The 21,084-nt window shown below is 46.0% G+C and overlaps 1 protein-coding gene across 1 annotated transcript; it reads left to right on the plus strand.

The window, feature by feature from the left end:
• Positions 1-5,669: 5,669 nt before the first annotated feature.
• Positions 5,670-20,674, plus strand: LOC8031544. Its single transcript, XM_040219407.3, has 3 exons — positions 5,670-5,977; positions 7,214-7,419; positions 19,951-20,674. The coding sequence occupies exons 1-3, from the start codon at positions 5,815-5,817 to the stop codon at positions 20,473-20,475; spliced, it is 894 nt and encodes a 297-aa protein (XP_040075341.1). The 5' UTR covers positions 5,670-5,814; the 3' UTR covers positions 20,476-20,674.
• Positions 20,675-21,084: the final 410 nt, after the last annotated feature.

Here is a 21,084-nt window from a genome sequence, read left to right on the forward strand (position 1 = left end):
TCGCAGCCGAGTCAAACTACCAGCTTGCAAACGCAATCGTGTTGACAATAGCTCCAAGGAGTTTGTATGACTCTCTCTGGCGGTGTGCAGAGGGTAAAGGCACGGAGGTAATATATGCTTTCGCCTAGTCACCTCGCAAACGATTGGGTATTGACTGCAGAGATCCATCTCGCTTTGTTTTATTACCGGGATTATAGCATGATTTCTGTGTTCCTAATTTCACAGACAGAACGAAATCGCATTTCTCGTGTGGAGTCACGGCGGTGAGACAGAAATCAGTCCGTGTACCGGAATTCGACGCTCGTGCTCGTTCTATAGCGCTTCTAAAAACCGTGCGATCACGGCTGTGCAACGTCAACAATGCATAAACTGCAGTTGCTTGTACTCGTATTGCATTGTGAGGGAACGACTATGACTGGGTAAACAGGAATAAAGAGAATGGGTGCGTGTGATTTGTTGAAGTTCGAATCAACAAATCAAGCTTCAACGAATGCGATAGTATTGCATTCACTGAACCAGCTATACGAGTTTTCAGACGGTATATACGTTCCAAGTATGCGATTCGTGTTCTGCCAGTGGTACCGCAGCTAAATTAAAAAGCGAAATCCACGTTGAAAAAAAAAAAAAGTTTGCGGTGACTCGAGCCGCTCCCGCGCCGAATCATGTTTCACGTAAGCGTAATCTTGGGGTCGATGCACGACGAGTTGTCTTCAATCATAAAAATAGTTTGATAACGATTATTGGCAACGCTAAAAATTTGAAAGCCAAGCAGTGAAGACAACGGTGTTCTTATAAATATTATATACATTTTATTTTACACTGTTTGAATACGCTGCAGTCGTTATGTTCTTGAATTATTGCCTAGCTTGTGGCGGACAGGGAAGTCTTGCAGGACCATATGATAGGACCTACACTAAACCTGCCGCGCTTCGAAAAATGCTAGTCCAATGCATGAAAGCTTGTTCAAGGCGGACGGAGCGTTGCGCATCCGGCAAAGCGTATTCAATCGCTGCCCGCGGCGTTTTTTTTTTGTTTTTTTTTTCGGGCAGCGAAATAATTTTTAGTCAAGCAGCAGGCCCCCTCTTCGGCGGGTTCGGCCGGATTAACGGAGGCGTCTCCTAATCCATTCCCCGTGTTGTCCTCTCGGGGGAGGGCGGTAACAAGGTGGGGGAGGGCGTTGAAGGAAGGAAAGGAGGGCAGGAGAGGAGGAAACGCAGAAAAAGTGGAAAGCGCGAACTGTACGGCGGCCTTTAAAAGGGCGGAAGGAATCATGTTTTTGTCTTTTACTTGGGCGCGGTAGCGCGCTACCGCCCGTTACAAAGGGTATATATAGTCTTTGACGTCCGTCCATTCATTTGAGAAATTGTCGGCCAGGGAGGAGAGCGGCATGGTTTCCGTTCCGATCGACACGTCGAGAAGGGATCATACACAGAGCGTGGATTATTAACAACCGCTATCTCATGTTTCCTGGTCCCGAGTGCATCGTTTTGGGTCTCTAACCAACCAAAATGGCCAGACCTCGAAGCTTCAGCACAAGGCCAAACCATACGCAAAGCTTGTCTTGGCACATGCTTGTTTATTTTTGTACTCGAGCCCTTTTGTTAGCGTTTCGAGGTATGCGGACGAGCCAGTGCTAGGAATCTCGACGCTGCGAAGCTCGGGGATGTGGCCCTTGTACGAGTCAACACGCTGTAACAACCAATAAGTTCGCTTACACCGAGCTCGCAACTTTACATTAGTGTTGCTTGTCAGCAAGTTTGTTACTTGTTTTATGCGTCCATTGGCAGTGTTGGGTAAAGTACATCTAAAAGGTACTTCAAATAAAGTACAAAGTAAACGAGACGGTGCAATGTACTTGATGTCAAGTACTATAAATACAATGTACTTTCAAGGTAAATAACACGTATTTTAACACAATCTTTCATGATGCCCTTTCATTTCCCTACATAATGATTTTTTAACTGGTATGCATTGCCCAGGGCCCAGAAGTAATCAGGGGTGCATGACCACTTTTCAAAAACAGTGGCGAATATTTGATAAAGTCAAGTGGCCACAGAGTAGTTATTTTCAGGAATGGAGCCAAATTTAGAAGTCCCTCTTCTGAATTTGGCGCCCCGTGCACTGGATTGTTGCACTCAAGGGGGCTAAACGTACTAGGAGAGAGCATAGCGTCAGCCCCGTAGATTCCGCAAGCAATCCTCTGATAGAGGAGTGTCCTCTCCTTAATGCAAAAAACAGTGAGTGTGCAAGCGCGCTGGTGAGAATTAATTATAATGTGACACCTGAGATTTGAAAGCAAAAAAAGGAACTTTTAAATAGAAGGAAAATACTAAAGATAGTGTCTCAGAACATTGTGACGCACACTGTTCTCTTTTACCTCGACTTGAAAATTTAGTTGTTCCGCACCCCACCACAGCCTCAGGTGCTACATTATGATTAATTTCGCTCTCCTAATATTTCAAACCTCCTCGCTTGCGCTGACCGACCGAGAAGTAGCGAGAGTTCAAAAGCTACGGGTAAAGCCGCTACCAAAACAAATGGAGCGATGCGTCGTCTGCACGTTTCTGGCAAGAGTAGAATATCCCTCCCAGTTTTTCTTCGGAGTTGACAAAGCATAATTTCATGATACAAATTTAACAAAACCAAATTTGGGCAATGTACTTTGAAGTCGGGAATTGTACTTTCCTCGGAAAGTATCAGAAAAAAATACTTTAAGTAAAGTACAAGTACATACTCGGAGAATGTACTTCCAGTAAAGTACAAGTTGCCTAAGCCTACTTGAAGTAGTACTTTAAGTACAATGTACTTAAAGTACTTTCCAACACCGTCCATTGACGAAGTTAAATTTTTTTCGGTTACTGTCTTTCTTAATACGCCCGAGTACGCGAGATAAAACTGGAAAACGCCGTTGAAAAGATAAAAAAAAAATATCACTTCTTATCTCTTTATAGCTGTCCCGCAGCTGCACGAAGTAAAGTCCCTACCCGCTTGGATTCGACTAATTCAACATCACATGAAGTTATCTTCGAACCATATTGGCACATTCACACGTGCAAACCGTTTTGAAGAAAGCAAGAGTCGAACCCTTGCGTGAAGAATGTCGCACAGTTCGCCGGACAGCACGTATACGCCGTGAACCCTTATGCGGTGAGCCAAATGAACTAAAGAATCCTAAGCGCATTTGGCAGTTGCTAAGGGCCATAAGATTTGTTATATGTTTGCTTTCTTCCTGACCGAGAATGCTGAGATAATTTTAGCACCACCGTTCAGACACAGATCGTGGACATCGGTAAAGGCTCGTCCAAAAAGGCTTCGCGAGGAGTAGGGGACGCTTGTCAGGGACTCCGTCGTAGCTAGCCAATCTCAGCGTTTGAGAAAACTTAATCTCCAATCGGCATAAAAGTTTAGTAGGATATATCGGATGACACGAAGAGGACTTCATAGTAACCTTTGTGCAGTACTGAGTGCGAATTATTCATGCGCCCACGTTGGGCTCAACCGTGAGTATCCTGTGAGGATACGGCTCGTTTTCGCTCAATATAGTAACAGGAAGCGGACGTTGGCAAACAAAATACGTGTAGGGCTCAAAGTAACCAATTTTCAATTGTGGTTCATGGATCATTGAAAGTGAGCTTGAAGATACAATGGTGGGGTGAGGGGACTATAATATTACGTTTGCATACACAGGCACAACATCCGACATGTTGGGAGCCAAGAAAAGTGCCCCGGTCTTGCTTCTATATCCCTCAAAAATGCTTACAGTATTGTAAGGGTGTCACAAAAGAAACTTTACACGATCTTTTTTACCGCAAAAATAAACTAGGCATCGCCGAACGCTCATTCTCCGCCCAAAGGTAGAGCTAGAAGTCACAACCAGTTGCCAAAGTTTCAGCCCAACTTTGGCATCTGGTTGTGCCCTCTAGCTCTACCTTTCGGCGGAGAATGAGCGTTCGGCGATGCCTAGTTTATTTTTCCGGTAAAAAAGATCGTGTAAAGTTCCTTTTGTGACACCCTGTACGTTCGTGGGAAGTCGGACAATCGAAAACGCAGGCAGCGCATTCGGTCACGGTGCGCTAGCATGAACTGAAGCTCCTCAAGCGAAACTGAAACTGAGTGGCCAACTAGTTCCCAGAGTGCACTGCATGGCATTTCGCCGCGGTGGGGCGCTTCGCGTTTTGGAAGACGTAAGATCAGTGGCTGCTGCATTGAAGGTATGGATGATGTCAAAATAATAAAGACACTAATTTGACTGTTATGAAGTGACGTCACAGACGTCGAAATAAGTTTTGAGATATTTTTACGGTGGCTGTCTGGCCACGTTACTTGGTGGAGATTGAGCAATCAGTAATGCGTGGTTTGTCCCTGCAGTGAAAGGAAATTACTGCAACTTATTTTTTGTTTTTGCGGACATTCTGTAGTTGACAAAGGTGTAGTCACACCGTGTCGCACAGACCATAGAGTTATTATAATGTACGCTAGAGGTTCAACTGGCGCTAGTGTGCTGCTGCAAATTGAAGCAGACAGCAACCAGTCCGAAATTGACTTCCGGTAATGCATTTCTATGGAAGAAAGCGAGTGCATTTTCTCTCTGCGCTTGATTATAAGAGCAAATATCACAAACAATTCGTACGTACTGGGCACATCCGAACATTTCTCAGTTACGCAGACGAAATAATTGGTCAGTTACTGTGTTTTTATTTAAAATGTGTGGCATGAAAAACGGCGCTTAAACCGCTTCGTACGTGTATTTATGTGCACTGTCGGACACTGTTAGCGCGAGCACGGCGTCGGCGCTTTCAGCATGGGGTTATACGTGCCAAACGAACGAAGGACAACTGGAAAACCAAAAGAGACGGCAAAAACTACGCAGTACCACTGAATAAGTACGTCCTGTGAATGCAGACGATCAAAATAACTTGAAAGCCACGTAATATAGTCAGATCTGCAATAAATGAGTACTGCTTTATTCTTTCTGCTCACGAATATGTGCAAAGATGCATATTCTCGGTTCAAATCATCAACCGCACGCTCTAAATATTTGCAAATAAGGAAAAGTCGGAAAACAGGCGCCCGATAAAAACTGCCCGGCATAGGAGATAATAAAAAGGCATACCTTTCGCAGTCCACGTACTTTATTTCTAACAATCGAATGTTGTTTAACCGTCGTAAAGATGCACGACGGAGTCATTTTCATAGAGTGACCGGACGGGCATATTAGCAATATATAAGCGCCACCGCATTGATAGCGAAGCTTGAACACACTCTACATTCGTTTCGATCGTTAGTTTGCTTAGAATCGTCGCTTGTTTTTACATACCTGCAATGAAACATAGGTTTGGGCCTGAAATATAGCGAAGCTTAACATCGTTCAGTGGTAAAGAAAAATGCTGTAATTAAAGCAATTACACTTTTACAATATTAATAAATGTACATACTATCCGGTACAACCGAAATAATAAAAGTTATTCATGTTATTTTCCGGCGAAGAGACAAAATGCACAGGAGCACCGCAAAAGTAGACTGGTTGCTGTCTGCTTCAATTTGCCTCCCGGAAGTCGCATAGACATTAGCGCCAGTTGAACCTCTAGCGTACATTATAATAACTCTATGGCACAGACCACCAGGCATCGTTGACGTCGTGGACATCGTATCAACATCGCCATCGGTTTAAACTAGCCAGTGAAACTAGCTACAAATCCAAATCCAAAGCCAAACAAATTTTTTCTTCCTTTGTTGACGTATGTGCTGTTGCCGCTGTTGCTGCTGCTTCGAGCTGTTTTTATGGGCGCTGTTGCGCTACTCTGCGCCTAGGAAATGCAGCCGGGTCTGTTCAAGGTGGACGTGGAATCCAAGATGATTTCGCTGGTTGAGAAGCGTCGGTTCCTCTGGGACGTGAGGGACCGATCGTACCACAAGAGGGATCTCAAAGAAAGGGCGTACGCCGAGATCGCCGCAGCACTGGGGCGACAATTCACGGGTGAGTGGATCGACGTTACGTCGTCTTTGCGTCTCCGAAAGGAATTCCACGAATTGAACAGGCTGCGTCGCTTTTGGACAGATCCCGACAGTCCAGTCAACGGTGTATGACGTTACAAAATAACTGCGCAGTCCCGGCTCGCTGCAGTGTGCATGTGCTTTGCTTGTTTCATTGTTCAGCGGTTGTCTCGGCTTCATGGCTGTCCCTAGTTCCTCCGAGAACCTTGTAGACAGGCGTATGCGTAGCTCGTAAACTGAAATGTGCGAGCTTCAACGGTATCTTAATTTGTTTATGCATCCCATTCAATAGACGAATGAGAGGTCGTTTATCATGTTGGTGGTAATCGAAGAATTCACTTATCGGCATTATTAATGTGAACCTGTAGAAATCTGCGAACAAATCACTGGTAGAGCGAAGTAACATCAAGTGGAAGTCACACATTAAACGGAACGAAGATCGAAGGCTTTGTTTTCTCTACTAGACGAGAAATTTAAATCTATTCTGCTAATATAATTTTTTAAGTGTTCGATATTCTTTGAGCTGTCAGCTCGACTCGACGTCAATCTGCCATTTTGTTGTTTACTGTTTATGTGATGTGATCTGTTTTTTTTTTTTGGAGATAGTAAATCGAATGGTGTAAGTTGTGTGTTGTAGAAGCCTGCTTTCAAGATTTGCTTGGTTGCAGAATTTAGAGGTATGGTGCATCAACTAATGTAACTAAAAGCATACCGATTGGAGGCATTTATATAATCTCCCCGAACTTTGATTCGCGTGTTTAATGAGCTTGTGTATTCACTACCTGCCTGAAAGGGCATCTCGGGCTAAAGAATCTTGTCCGTGACTCATAAATATAATTTGCTTTGGCAGAGACCCTAATTTGTGTAGATTGCAGTACGGTTACCGACAGGCTGTTTGGCCAGCTTCACACACTAGATCTTGTTCGAGGTAATAAATTCGGAAACATGACAGAGGGGATGTGGGTGAACATTTTTCCATCATTGCTTAGTAGTCTCTTTTTGAATCATGACATAGTTTGAATACACCCGTTGTCGATAGTTGTTTATTTGTCTTTGATACACGCCTTATTCTCTGAATACTTCACATTCTTCAGGAAGTGCTTGTGTAGTCCTTGAAGTCTCGCGTGCTGCAAGTCACATATGACAAAACGATTGTTATTCAATCTTTGGTCCACACGTTTGTTGCATGCACGTTACATTCTGCCTGCCCCTTTTCCAGCGGCTGCGGTGAAGTCGAGATTTGCAAACCTGCGCTCCCAGTACCATCGGGAACAGCGAAGAGTCACAGACAGCCTTAAGTCTGCCTCCAGCCCAGAAGATGTGTACGTGCCTCGCTGGACCCACTACACAAAGCTCCAGTTCCTGCAGACCTCAAGTCCAAGGCAAGGGAGATGGCCACTCCCAGACAACCAGGATGCCTCAGAGGTGAGCTACAACTTGTTACACCGGGGTGACTTTCCAAGTTTAGTTAATGGGTAAGGTATAGTGGTGGCCTCTCCCCCCGAATCGACTTTTGGAAACATGGGTATTGGGTTTAGGGTAATCTGGACATACAGTGCAATCCACTTATAGCAATAATTAGGAAACCCAAAAATTCAGTCGTTATAATCAATTATCGATGTGTCTGGACTAGAAACTAATTGTTTCTAGCCTAGAAACTAATCGTTATAGGCAGTACATTGTTAAGTGTGGTATCGTTATAAGAGAATTGCAGTGGGGTGCGTTTTTGGTGCCAAGAACACCTATCGACGCCCAAAAAAGTTTGCCAGTCTCTCGTTGCACTGGAGAAACTCTTACCTTTCTCGGGGACGAAGTCGACTCCTTCTTTCGGCAGGCCCTGCCGATATGTTCTTTGCAGTTGAAGAACTTCTAGAACCTTGCTGAGCATGTCAGCCTTGGATGCTGGTTGTCTTTGCAGGTTGAGCTGTGGTCGTCGTCGCGTAATGCCTTCGCTCTCAAAGCTCATGCCTCAAGCTACTGCTGGTACGACCAGCAGCAGCTTGAGGCATGTCTTCACTAATGCTGATGACACCGTTAATTTTGCATCCATTCGCAGAGTTTCAGAGAATCCTGTGTAGCTTCATCTTTTCAAAGTTTGAGCACTCTGCAATGACATGGAGTGTCATGAAGTAGTTGTATTACTGACTCCACTGACTGTGGGAAAATTCAGTTTCATACACAATGTTTCATTCCTTAAAAGGGCCCTCCAAGGGCCTTTTTACTGGCTTTTAATTTGCACCGAACCTGAGTGCACTGAATGTAGTAACTTAATTCAACTTTTCTTTTCTAGAATTTCGCTTTATTTTAAAAGTTATAGGCAAATTAAAATTACAAAAGCAAGCAAAAATAACCTTCTTCATGATGTCCTTGGTCGTTTGAGTGGCCGTGAACAAGAGGAGGGTTAGTGAGCTCAGCGAGCGCTCACACTCAGCGCGCAAAAAAGGTAGACACTTAAATACGATAACAGGGCCCCTTTAAAGGGGACCCTGCAATCATATTTAAACATCTAACCTTTTTTCAGTTTCCACGTCTCTTGGGGTTCGGGCAAGCCAGCGGGCATGGAGAGAGCAACTAAATATCAGTGCGCCATATTTTAACCCAACGATGCGGAAAACTCCTCCACCTACGGGAACGACCCGCGGTGCCGAAAGTGCGCTATACGTGAAGTGTTTGGTCCTGGGCTTATCAATGGTCAGAGCCGCAAAAATATTTTTTCCTTGAAATACAAAATATAAGTGGCACAAACAGTTTCAATTATTTATGAAAGTAGTGTTTGTTCAGTATTTTAAATCAGAAAAGAAATAATGCAGTTTATAAAGTGCAGAAACAAGGAATAACCCGTCGACATACTTGCCACCAAGCGGTGAAAAACGCGGCGCATACTAGAAAGGGGTAATGGGATCAGGCACCGACGAGTGGCAAGCGAAGAAAGGTCTCGGATGTATGTGGCGGCGCTGCGGTCGTATACAGGCTCGAGGTTCTGAGCTTTTTGAAGGCCTCCGAGCAGGTTTGGCAAGCGATTTGGCCGTTTGGCCGTATGGCAGCGTGAAGTGGCTCCCGTTCTGAACTGATCTTTACCCCATGTTTGCTTTCGCTCGTGGCCAATGAAGCATCTTGCCGAATTAGTCTTTAATCGCACAGCAAATGCAATGTGAGCCGCCCGCTTCATACAGCCTATCCAACACATGCTTTAATGGCGCCCTTTCGAGCCGCCAACGCGGAGTGCGGCAGCCGTTGATGTTGCCGCACTCCACGTCTATAGGAGACGCGTGAGCGCTCTCTGATCTCCCTACGTCTCCTCTAGTTCACAGCCACTCAGGCCACGACCAACGACATCATGAAGGAAGTTATTCTTTGCTTGTTTTTCTAATTTTAATTTGCCTATCACTTTTGAAATAAAGCGAAACTCGAGAAAATAAAGGTTTAATTAATTTACTATGTTCAGTGCGCTCAGGTTCGGTGCAAATGAAAAACCATTCAAAAAGTTGTTGCAGGGCCCCTTCAAAAAGTTGTTGCAGGGCGTCTTCAGCCGACAAGTCAAACACTGCAAATACTTCCCTCGCATGTCGTCCCCTGTGTACGAAAGCGTGCAGACTTGCACCTCACTGTTTTTTTTTTGTTAATACCCATGAATACTAATGGCAAAGTGGTAATTGTCGAAATGCTTGATCCATGCAGGCTACTCTGCTGACTTGTCAAAGTTGATCTATGATGGCTGCTGGAGCGCAAACATTCCAGCAGACACCAGTGTCTTATTCGCTCTAGTCCTGTACGGTCACTTCCGCACGCTTCGACCACCGGATATTCCTAGGAATACGTTTTAGCGCTCATAAAACAAGGACAAAGAGACGAGAAACAGACAGCACAATGCACTACTAACAACTGATTTTATTACATGAAACAACACTTTTATACCATCCGAGTTTCTGATATAATGTATTCCAAGTTTCAAAACCAGCTAGCCCAACAATCTACTCTACTGGATATTCCTACTCCTTACACTATCTGGGATAATTGTTTTATTTGGTGACATCTTTTTATCGATGAACACACTGTTTACAAACAAGCCGCATTTGCCCACACCAGGTGTGGGCACTGCGTGCGTGCAGGAACAAGATTTGCCCAGGGCGAGGCGTCTGCATATGCGCAGTGCCGACAGCAGTGCCATCGCATTAGCGTGACATCAGAGAGTTGAGTTGAGAGTCAAACGTCACGTAATAGCACTACATGTGGAGCATTTTCATGTTGTTCAATATTGTTATTACACTGACACCCTTTATCATAATATTGATGGTGCAGCCAATGTTTTCTGAAGTTTGGTGGCCCATCCTTGGCAGGCTCTGGCATGGAGTGCAGCGATGTGAAGCGTCCCTTCAGCCGGTGACATGATCTTGTTGTGTTCCTGGAAACCATCACTGAGGCATTGTCCCTTTTGACCCGCACACTCCCCGCCACATGTTTATCGAATGCAGTAAGCCTTTTTTAGCTCACTTGGCACATACTATGTTTTTGTACACTGTGAGGGAAGACTATTCAGATCAACTATTCTGCAGAATGTGCTGAGTTTAAACTTCTGGTCGAATACCTCCGTAGCGTCATATCAACGTGACTTTGGCAATGGGCTATGATGTGCATTTATGGAACATGTGCTACTCGACCTCCCGGTGTCGCTCCATTACATCTCTTTCCATGAGCGCGCAGTAAAATCAGGTCAGATATGAAACAACCATCACTGTAGCGAATTGCTGCCATCTGTAAATGCCCTAGAGCAGGGGTGCACAACATGCAGCCCATGGACATGACACTGCAAGATGTGCTCAAGGTGGCAACCAGTGCGATGATGCCAGATATTGAAGACCTGTGCCAGATATTGAAAATTTGCGCAGTTCCCAATAAACATTTTTTTGGCCCGCACCATTTCTGAGTTGTGCACCCCTGCCCTAGAGGTACTGTCCATGAACTGTTAGTGACTCTAAAGCAACTTTTCCTGGCCTTTTCTCATAGCTTTGTGTTTTGAATCTGGTTCTGTTCACTTATGCAGTCATGCGATTGCTGCGCCAATTGTGCCAAACCGCGCCAAGGGGCGAACCCTGCTACATCCTGCTACATTTTGTCAAAATATGGGTAATCTGCACCAAGCCTGCGCCAAAGGACCAATTTTTGTGGCTTTTCAAAACGAAAACTAAACTGACTACCGTAATTGAGCATGTGCGAGCTAGGTGGCACAAGCAGCCGCCCGACACAAAGTACCCAGCATCAATGGTCCGTCCAGTCTTCCATGGCTTTTCCCACCGTCTCTCGTTTCGCACTCCCGTCGTCTCGTAAGTCTCGTCTCGCGTCTTTTTAAAAAAATTTCAAGGATAGACGCAGGCGTGTGCGGACGCTTCGACGGTAGCGCGCCGGGTACCAGGCCAGCCATGCTGTGAAACGAAACCACGTTTTTGCGCGGCGGGAGTTATTTTGTGAGCTGAAGCACTTGCTCCTGAAAGCAACGGCCGTGGGAAAACTATATTTGGTCCCTGCCTGTCAGTCACCGTGATCGCGCGACGTCGGGTGTCTCCGTCCCCACGTTGCTGCAAATACGGCGCATGTTTATCAACATTCCTGTTCTTGTTTAATTCATATGCTACTACAAGGATCCCTCTTTAACTCAAAGACTGCTGTGTCGAAGTATTGATGCCCAGGCGTCTTTTGGTAGGCTTTTTCTCGAGAGGGAACCCAGTACATGAAAAAGTGGTGAAGAGAAGTGAGCTAAAGCAAAGAAGGAAATGTCTGCATGCTGAACCCGCACAGCATGCTAAAGGGGAGAGGAAAGTTGATACCCGGCTCTATTTTTACGACCCACAGCCCTGCTTCAACATCATCATAGATACCACCATCAAGGCAGCTTAGGAGTCGCTTGGTGAAAAGGTCCGGGAACTCTTTTGACGCAAACGAGGTTTAAAATTTTTTTTTTTTTAAATTAGGGTTTCATCCATCCTTTTGTCACAGGTCATTTGTACGGCTCAGCGGGCATGGTGGCGGTGCCCTCAAGAGGGACCCAGGTCGTCCCTGAGGAGGAGGAGGAGGTTGCCGAAAACGATTTGGCTCGGAGCATTAGCCGGCCCGAGGCGGGGGTCAAAGAGGCGTTTATGCTACCCTAAGGGGTTTTGAAGCGCTAGAAGGCACTCTCCTTTTCCTCGGGTTCAAATCGGGTCTTCGCACGGTGACTCCACCGGCGTCACATGTTTTTCGATGGATGAATACGTTGCGTTATGTCTCCCTGCGGCTGGAAGAAAGGACGTTGAGTGCGTCCTTAACGAACCCAGCTGGAGATCCCGGATCAACTCGTCGTGCTCAGGTTCTTTTTTGCTCTGTTTACCTTGTACCTTGCCTGCCGGCCTGGCGAGCACATGCTGGTGGACTGCTTTTTGTGGTATGCTGGACAGTTATATTTTGCATACAATTTTGGGAACCAGTTGGCGACGGAGGGGAGTGGCATGGTTTCGGTTTCGATCAAAAGCCATTTCTGCTCGCATGACGAAGCACATGCAACTAAGCACGTGCAACTGCAAGCCTTCCGAAGTTGCCGTCATGTGCATGTGGATGTGATTGCACGACAGAGGCACCAGCCGGGATGTTTGCAATCCATTGTTTTACGTTGGCTTAGTTTTGACGAAAATCTGGCATGTCGGGAACCAGTAAAACGGTGGCAAGCGGTTTTTCGGAATAGCTCGGTAACGCCTACAGCACTGCACACTTGTGAGATGTCTCAATGTCTCTTTGGAGACATTGGAAGTGGGCATTCATTACTAGCCGAAGGCTAAACGAGGCTTGCAGCAGCCTTAGAAAAAGTTTCGAAATGCAAAAATAAAAGCATTCGCGAGTTGTAGTGCACCTTTGTCTTGAGTACAACTTTGCATTCCACTGCAGTACTTACTACAAAGCTGGTCATTTTCAGATAAATTTTAATATGTGCAACTTGGTTCTTGTTTATTTATAGTGGATACATATAGGTATATCTATCATTTAACTGAAGCATTGCAAAATGTGTCATGTCATTGGCATTTCAGTTACATGTTCAAAAACTTTCAGATGGTCTAACTTGACCATAATTAGTTTATTGCGGTGAGCAAAGTGCCTTTCGTTTGTCCAGCACTTAAAACAAATATCTTTATTTTTCTCAGAATATTTTCTCCAAAAGCCACTTTTGCTGCTTCGAAACACTGTTTTGGCTGCTCCAAAAGCCACTTTTGCTTTTACAAAACACTGTTTTGGCTGCTCCAAAAGGTGCTCCAAAATGGCTTAGGCCAATCACATCACTGCTTATGCTGCAATCCTTAAAAACCAGCTATAGTTCCAATTGCCTCCTCATGTATTGTCATGAAGTGGTAGTGATGCCAAGAAATAGCATAACACTGATATGCTGAGCCTGCATGCCCACCTGATTATTGAGGTATGCAGCTAAAATGGTTTCACTGGTGCATTCGGTACATGCGAGTGAATGAGCCCTGAGAGGCATCACCTTATGGCCACTACAGATAGGCCCCCCTCCCCTGCCCTCTAGCAGTTATGTTGGGTTAGATAACTGTTTCCAACAAACTCTTTCACTCATGAATTTTGTCTTGAGGCAGTGAAGGGCAATGCCATTGTCTTTACCATTGGTTTGAGGGACAAATGTATCAGTCTTTCCCTTGGTTGTGCGAAAAGGTCTTTTGTGGTGACAGCGCGGTTGTTTTCAGCAATATTCGTGGTGGAGAGAGATGTGAATTGCACTTTTTAGGTTTTCTGTGGTGTGAGGCAGCTTTGTCCTACCTGCTTGAGTTGGGAATAGACATTGATTCTGAAACACTAGTTGCATTGAGTTCCAGTCGTTGTCTCCTCGGGCTGTCTTGTCAGTCTGTCGATGCAGCTGAAAAGGTATTGTTGCCCTCGTGATAGTGGAAGCGGACCGACTAGGTCCAGATACACTTTGACAATTTGATGCCCTTTGCATATTGACAGGGATGCAGTGGCGTGTCCTGTCCTGAATGTCTGAATATCGTAGGGATACAGTTGCCGATTGATTTTTTAGACCTCGTGGGGATGAGAAAAAAGTATGAATAATAGAACAGTCCGAAAAATAGGCCGATTACAAAAATAAACTTTATTACACTCACACTTGCTCAAAAAAGTCTCCTAGAGTGGCTTGCTTCATGGTATGTTTGCGTCTGATTCTGTCTACTTGCACTTGCGCAAGCATCATGCTTTCACCGTACGCATCTAACAGCAATGCCACAACTTTCACGATGTCCGCTGCTGGTAGCTGCGGGCGCTCGGCATGGTTGTCGTATGAGTCCGACTCACTTTCAGAAGGTTGCGCAAGTACTTCCTGCACAATTTCATCGTCAGTTTGCTCTTCACAGAGTTCAAGATCATTATCAATTCTGGCAAAATCACCAAATGTGATTGTTGATAGAATGTCCATCCCATTATCATGTAGGTCAGCGACCAGAGACTTGCCGACAGCAATGTCCTGAGCGGTGCAGTGGTCTAGGACGGGACCACCGCGCACGGAATCCTGGCTGGCACAAAAGCCCGTATGCTTGAAAGAATTGGCGATTGTTGTAGGCTGAACTGCCCTCCAGGCATCCGCTAGCATGTTGGCCACTGAAAGAACCTCCGTAGAGTACACCTTCCTGTTGTCAATGCACAAAAGAAAGTGGCTGAGCAGACGGGATCCGTAGAGCACTTTGAGGTGTCTGATCTATCGGCTGTGTTCGGTGTGTTCAGCGGCAAAAATTCAAGCCGAATAGCTTGAAGGGCGTTCATTTTGCCGTGTGCTCCTCAGTTGTCGACGAAAAATAGAACTCGTCGTCTCTGTAGCTCGAACTTACGGTCTTGGCAGCACAGGTAAAACTTCAACAAGGCCTGCGTAATCCAAGCCTTCTTGCTGCACAAATACCAGATAGGAAGTTTGTACACGTCCTTAAAACATATCGGGTCCTGGGACTTGCCGATGACGAACAATGACAACTGTTTGATACCAACGGAAATCTTCTTAATGCCCTTAAAACATCTAGGGTTCTACGACCTCCCAACGATGAGAAGTGGCAACTTCTCGTCACCGACTGTGTTGGCCCCAACCATAACTGTAATTTTTTCTTTGCTATGCTTGCCCCCTGAGCAGGTGTCGCCAGGGAAAGACAGCATACGGTCCAGCAGCATTTTGTCGAAGACCCCTGTTTCATTGCAGGTGAAGATATCTTGAGGTGCATACTCTTCCAACAACGATCTCAGCTTATTCAAGCGGTAGTCGGTGATTGTGGCAGGATTAACGGCTCCACTTTCCCCGCATACTTTCTTGGATGATTCCAATTTTCGTGTCTCTTTTTGAAATTGTGGAACCATCCATCTGTGAACTTCACATTCATCCTCATTGCAAGGGTCTCCACTTTCTGTTTCAGTGCGTCACCCGAAACTGGAATATTCTTTGAGAGCACTCCTCTCAGCCACAGTTGCAGAGCCTCTTCCAGTTCCGGATGCTCTCCTTTTCTGTCATTTTTCTGTTCCTTGCCGTGAGAGCCTCCAAATGCGGAGAAATTCTTGGCCTTGTTCTTGATGTACCCAGAGAGCGTCTGCTTCGTCCACTTGAATTCCTTCACAACGTTGGCTTGTCTATGTCCGTTCTTGATGAGTTTGATGATTGCCGCTTTCTTTTGCTGCGTCATGGTGGCATGTTTCCCACATTTCTTCAAAGCATTCGGCGGCGTTGGATGAAGGGGTGGTGCCATCGCACTCAAAGTCTCCAAACCACATGGCGCTAAAGAAAAGATATTTTCTGCACACAAAACTGACAACCGTACCACCGTGGACGTGACAAATGGCGGGGAAGAAAGAATGCAGTTGCGCAAGGTTGCAAATGCTTCAAGATGGTAGTGACCACGACGAAGATAGCTTTACCACAACGGGCAAAGCTGTTTATTGGGAGAGTTTGGCCATTCATTGGTTTGAATAGGCGAGCATCTTGTGGCCAACCACAGGCCGCAAAACTGCCCCTAGTGGTGGTCGTGAGCTCTAAAAATGCGGCTCGACTAATTTAAGCCGTTTTAGCGTCGCTACAGTAAAAAGGTGTAACTCTTGGTGACTAAAAACTTGGCCCGTGTGAGGTTCTCGTCAAGTCCATATTCAACAATATAATAAACAAACGCACGTTCCGATCTAGAGCAAACTGCATAGTTGCGATCATTGCTAATGTAATGTAACGTAATGTAATATCTTTATTCGGCTCTGGAAAGCAGCGGCACCGCGGAAAGGCAACAGCTCGTACCTTGGAGGCCCTTGGTGCCGCGCCTAATGAATGTGATAATGCGGTGAGTAGACACATGAAAAATGACGACGAGATGGATTGTTGCTATTGCGGAGAATGTCAGTTTGATTTAAAGATGTCCACATTTCATTGAGGCGGGTCAGCAGCGGGCCATGGGTATCCGCAGCCTGCCGTTCGATCGGTGCACGGTTGCACAAAGGATCCCCAGGAGCATGATGGTGCTGTTGCTCACTGGGGTCAAAGCATCAGGCTCCAAGGGGGTAGCCTAGTCATTGTCGTTGTCATGCGTCGCGGTTCGCTGATTGGGTGACGCGTTGTCGCATACTTAGTTTACGCTTTAATTGCGAGGAAATATTCGACGCTGACGGCGGCCTTTGCTCTGCCTATTGGCCAAACTCTCCCAATATACGGCTCTGGCAATGGCCGGTATCTTGCTCCACCTAGCAACAAAGCAAAATAGTGTTGATGATGATGGTGGCTTGACTTAGCAGCGGCTAAGAAGCATTGCTACTAAGCGCTGTCAATCTAAGCCAAACTAAAATTCAAAATGGTGCTTGCTCGGGGAGGTTTTTCCCGGCAGACTGCTGCTTAAGGGACACTACAAAAAAAAATTTAGGCACTTATTTTTACAGCAAAGCTGTTAAGGGCTAGGTTCCCCAGAATCGTGTCCGTGTATGTCGACACAAACCTACCTGGACAGCTGCCGCCATCTATAAGCGACGGCGGCAAGCTAACAACCAGTATGGTTTCCGCCATCGCTCATAGATGGCGGCAACCTTTCCAGCTATAATAGAAGAATGGATAGTTGGGCGCTTTGGTGGGAATTCATTGTAGGAAGCAGCGCGAAAAACAGACAACGACGAAGAAGAAGCACACAGTGTATTGAGTACAGCTCCGCTGGTCTTCCTTCTTCACGAGAGTGGAAAGGCTGAATGATTTTTTGTCTACATGTGTTCAAAGGAGCAGTATCACATCGGACACACCAATATCTTGTTAAGAAAGACACGAAAAGGAATTTTTAAATGAATTAAACAATTAGCAAAGGGCACCTGGTGGATGTCGCTAACGCCTCTTTTGTATTGCCCGTCTAGGAACCTTGACAGGTGGTGACGGTTGCTGTCTCGCCTCCAGCCATTACGAGAGAAGAGGGGAAGTGGGAACTCCCCTCTTTCCGACAATTTCTTTTGTGTGACCCAGAAGTCGCTATTGTCCCTCTACAAGTTCATAGAAGATTCACCCGTCACTCAAAATTCATACAAAAGCAGCCGCTTCGGTGGCTGGAACGACTTGGGCATCCTCTCGATATCAGCCTTGCTGCAGCTTTGCTCGTCTTGAGACCAACTACGTCACGATTGCGGCAGATGTCACGTGCTCTCCGCCGGCTGCTCTCAGAGTGCTTGCCGGAGTGGTCCGTTTATAACAAAAAATACAGCCACCAGGCTCAAAATACAAACGTGCGATGGTCATTTACGGATATTGTGGATCATATTCAACCTATTTTTGAACACTACGGGTATACTGTCAAACCCTTAATGTTCGCGAGCCCTCAATTTTCGCGAATTTCACGAATTGAAGAATTTGCGAAATTTAAGGGCGCGCGAAAATTTCGGTTCTTAAGATTTTCAACGCAGGCGTCTGGAATTCACGAAATTTAGTGGTCGCGATTATGTCATCTGTGACCGATTCGCGAAAAATAGGGGCCACGAAAATAAAGGGTTTTACAGTATTTCAAATTTCGTTGAAGTATCCCTTTAATGTGTACAAACAGTCAAGCTTTTTGACTTCCGATCGTACGCAAAATTGGTTGTGAATATGTACTATTTCTACCATGAAGCTCAGGGTTCCTTCCTTAGGTACGAAATATAGAAAAAGTCCAAATTATCGGCATCCGAAAAGTCGATCGGCAACTGTATACATATCTGCCTGTCGTGAGTCTTTGTGTTTTTAAAAGGCGATGGGCTTCAGGCGATGTCGCAGAGTTTTCATCGTTAAGGAACTTGGATGAAGTTGTTCATTGCGGGTGACAGGGTGTTTACTGAAAGTGTGTCGTTCAGCAGCTGCAATGATGATGACAAGGAGAGTATTTTGAGCTCGTCCTCTTCAACCTTTAGATGAGTAAGTACTGCACAGACTGGGAAGCATGGTAAAGTGATGGCGTCGATGCTGCGAGGACATAAGCAGGCGCATTGTCTATGCGTCTGAAGTGTCGGATGTCAGCGTAGGATTGACAGAAAAGTCAGCTTACAGACTTCCTATTGTGTATAACGAGATCTTGTATTGGTTGTGTACTGGTGATCTCTCCTAAAGGTGAATTCCCTCTCCTCAGCAAAGTATTGGCAATGACAAAGAGCCACGTATACAGCCATTAACACATTTCCAAACATACTGTAGTGCATTTGCATGGGTTGCAAATTCTTTATAAACAATGCAAGCGACTGCCACTGACCATTGATGTGTCGCAGGAGGCAACTTTCGCAAGCAATGTTAGTCTCGCATCGAATGTTATAGACGGGTTGGTTTCCTCCAGAGATCTTTGCTTCTCAAAAGGCTTGCTCGGCTGCTTTATTCTTAGAAAGAGAAGCAGCTTGGCCCCATTGTGGAATAAAATGCCGGTGAAAATTTACCACTTTGATAAATTGGCAGGGCTTGGCAAGCAATATTGGCTCTGGGAAGCCTTGAATAGCTCCAACTTTGGTAGGAAGGATTCGAATGCCTGAGCTATTGAGGCGATGACTAAGAAAGTCTACTTTTGGCATTCCAAACTCGATCTTTGTGGTATTGATAGTGGTGTCATGTTTGGCGAGTCATTCGAAAATAAAACATAGGTCTGTCTTTGCTCTTCTGGAGATGAGATGGCGACCAGCAGCTCGGCGGCGTTAGCGTGTTCTCCGAGAAGCCGAGTACCGTAGAATACCGCGCATCTGCCCATTCCACATTAAGCGCCCATATCCAAATTTCTAAGATATGAAAAAATATGTACAGTACATTTATATGTAAAATTAATGACCAGACAAAGCGCCCATCCCCCATTTTTTCGCGATTATCTCTAAATTTTGAGTGGGCGCTTGCCCGGTATTTTACGGTACTTCTATGAAGCAATTGCGAGGGGCGTCAATCGTAGGGATATCTGGCAGAGGGTGGTTGCTGCCAAACGTTCGGAGGCTTCGGCTCTTTGCAGCAAGGTTGCCTTCAGCTGTTCGTAAGGTGTTGTAGGTGACGAAATGGACAGCATGTTGTATACTTTGTCTGCTGCAATTGGAAAAAGAGCGGAGATGGTGCGGCGGTATTTTCGTCCCCGACTTGCAACGTCTGCCACAAAATAGGACCGATACTCCTCTTGAAGCAGTGAGACTCGCGGCTGCAGTCCCAGTGCAACTAGAGCGGAACCGCAGCTGCTTCCACTGGAGCAGGAGGTCGAATTTGGTGGTTTTCCCCGACTCATTCTTAGAAACATGTCCTGGTCACCACCTGTAGATCCGAACAATGGGAATAGCCAAAAAAATTAATCTAGTTTGTGTTTTGCTTTGTGTTTTATGTGTTCCGAGATGGCCTTGGGACTCGGAGATGGCACTGGAACCTTGCATGCTGGGGACCTCTTTTTAGGTGCACTGTAAAAGTTGACACAAATTGCAACAAAAACTACCTGGCTCACGCTTTCATGCTCACAGGTTGCTCCAGAAGCACCCGAGGACATCCTCAGTGCCCCCTGGGTGGAGCTGAAGGAAGGCAGCTTCCCCATCAACCCCAGCGTTGTGGCACCAGAGGACGCGGCCGGCCACTGCAGCTTCATGGGTGGCCGCAGGGACAGCACTGACGCCAGCAGCACCCGAAGCGCAAGTACCAGTGGCGAGCTCGCCGGTGCCAGTAGCAGCTTCCCCGACCCGAGCCCAGGTGGTCGGGACAACAAGCCCACCAAAAGAAGACGCTCGGCAGACGACGGCTACGAAACGGAAAGGAAGCTTCATCGGCTGTTGGAAAGTGCGGTGCAGACTCTGACCGAGACGTGCGAGGGAACAAAGAAGGACGACTGTGATGCCTTTGGGGCCCTGATGGCGCAGACTGCGAGGCAGCTGCCACAGGGCCCCCACAGGCAGATGGGGACCCTGAAGGCCTACGAGGCCCTCGTCAGCTACAGTGTGTCTGTGAACGAACGTGTCGTGGGTGCTGTGCAGAAGCTGGTGAACGGCGAATGAAAAGGGACGGAATGTTGCACCTCCTGGTTTTTTTTCTTGGTTTGTGCCGAAACCACCGTGGTGCTTGGCACGGCAGAAACGGGCGAAAAATAAGGCCAGGGCACAGGATAAGCAAGATGGTTTTATTGGTTTTATGTCTCACTACTAGATACAGTCACGTCTCGTTAAAATGGATTTCATTAAAATGTTTTCCTCGTTATACGGCCAAAATATTTGAAGACGAATTATAGTCGGTTGCATATTAAGAATTCAGGGGAAGCTCCTTTTTTTCTCTTTAGCGCGGCAGACGCTCGAGAGGAGGGAGGAGTTTCCCCCAATCTCTTAACTTGACACCGACTATAGGTAAACACATGCATTTTTGTCTCGTTATTATGGACGATTTCTGGGGAACGGAGTTGTCCATATTAACGAGACATAACATATGTGTCGCATGCTTTTTAATTGAGTCGAAGCAATTTACCTTGAGCGAGGCGACAGCAGACGGGCCAGCTGATTTGGTGAAGGCATTAAATGAAGCCCTGTGGCTCGTTTCATTGTCTGTCCTTGCCTGTCCACAATTATTGGGTTTTATGTCTTGACCTATCTTTTCTGCTAGAGGGAGCAGCAGAA

This window comes from Ixodes scapularis, unplaced genomic scaffold (genome assembly GCF_016920785.2).
Source record: "Ixodes scapularis isolate PalLabHiFi unplaced genomic scaffold, ASM1692078v2 PGA_scaffold0__279_contigs__length_252992795, whole genome shotgun sequence".
NCBI lineage: Eukaryota > Metazoa > Arthropoda > Arachnida > Ixodida > Ixodidae > Ixodes > Ixodes scapularis.

What these genes read in the sequence shown, in the direction of transcription:
- LOC8031544 (XM_040219407.3), top strand. Translation starts at nt 5,815, where the DNA reads ATGCAGCCGGGTCTGTTCAAGGTGGACGTGGAATCCAAGATGATTTCG. An exon ending in ACTGGGGCGACAATTCACGG is followed by an intron (nt 5,978 to 7,213) that starts GTGAGTGGATCG and finishes CCCCTTTTCCAG; the next exon opens with CGGCTGCGGTGAAGTCGAGA. An exon ending in ACAACCAGGATGCCTCAGAG is followed by an intron (nt 7,420 to 19,950) that starts GTGAGCTACAAC and finishes TCATGCTCACAG; the next exon opens with GTTGCTCCAGAAGCACCCGA.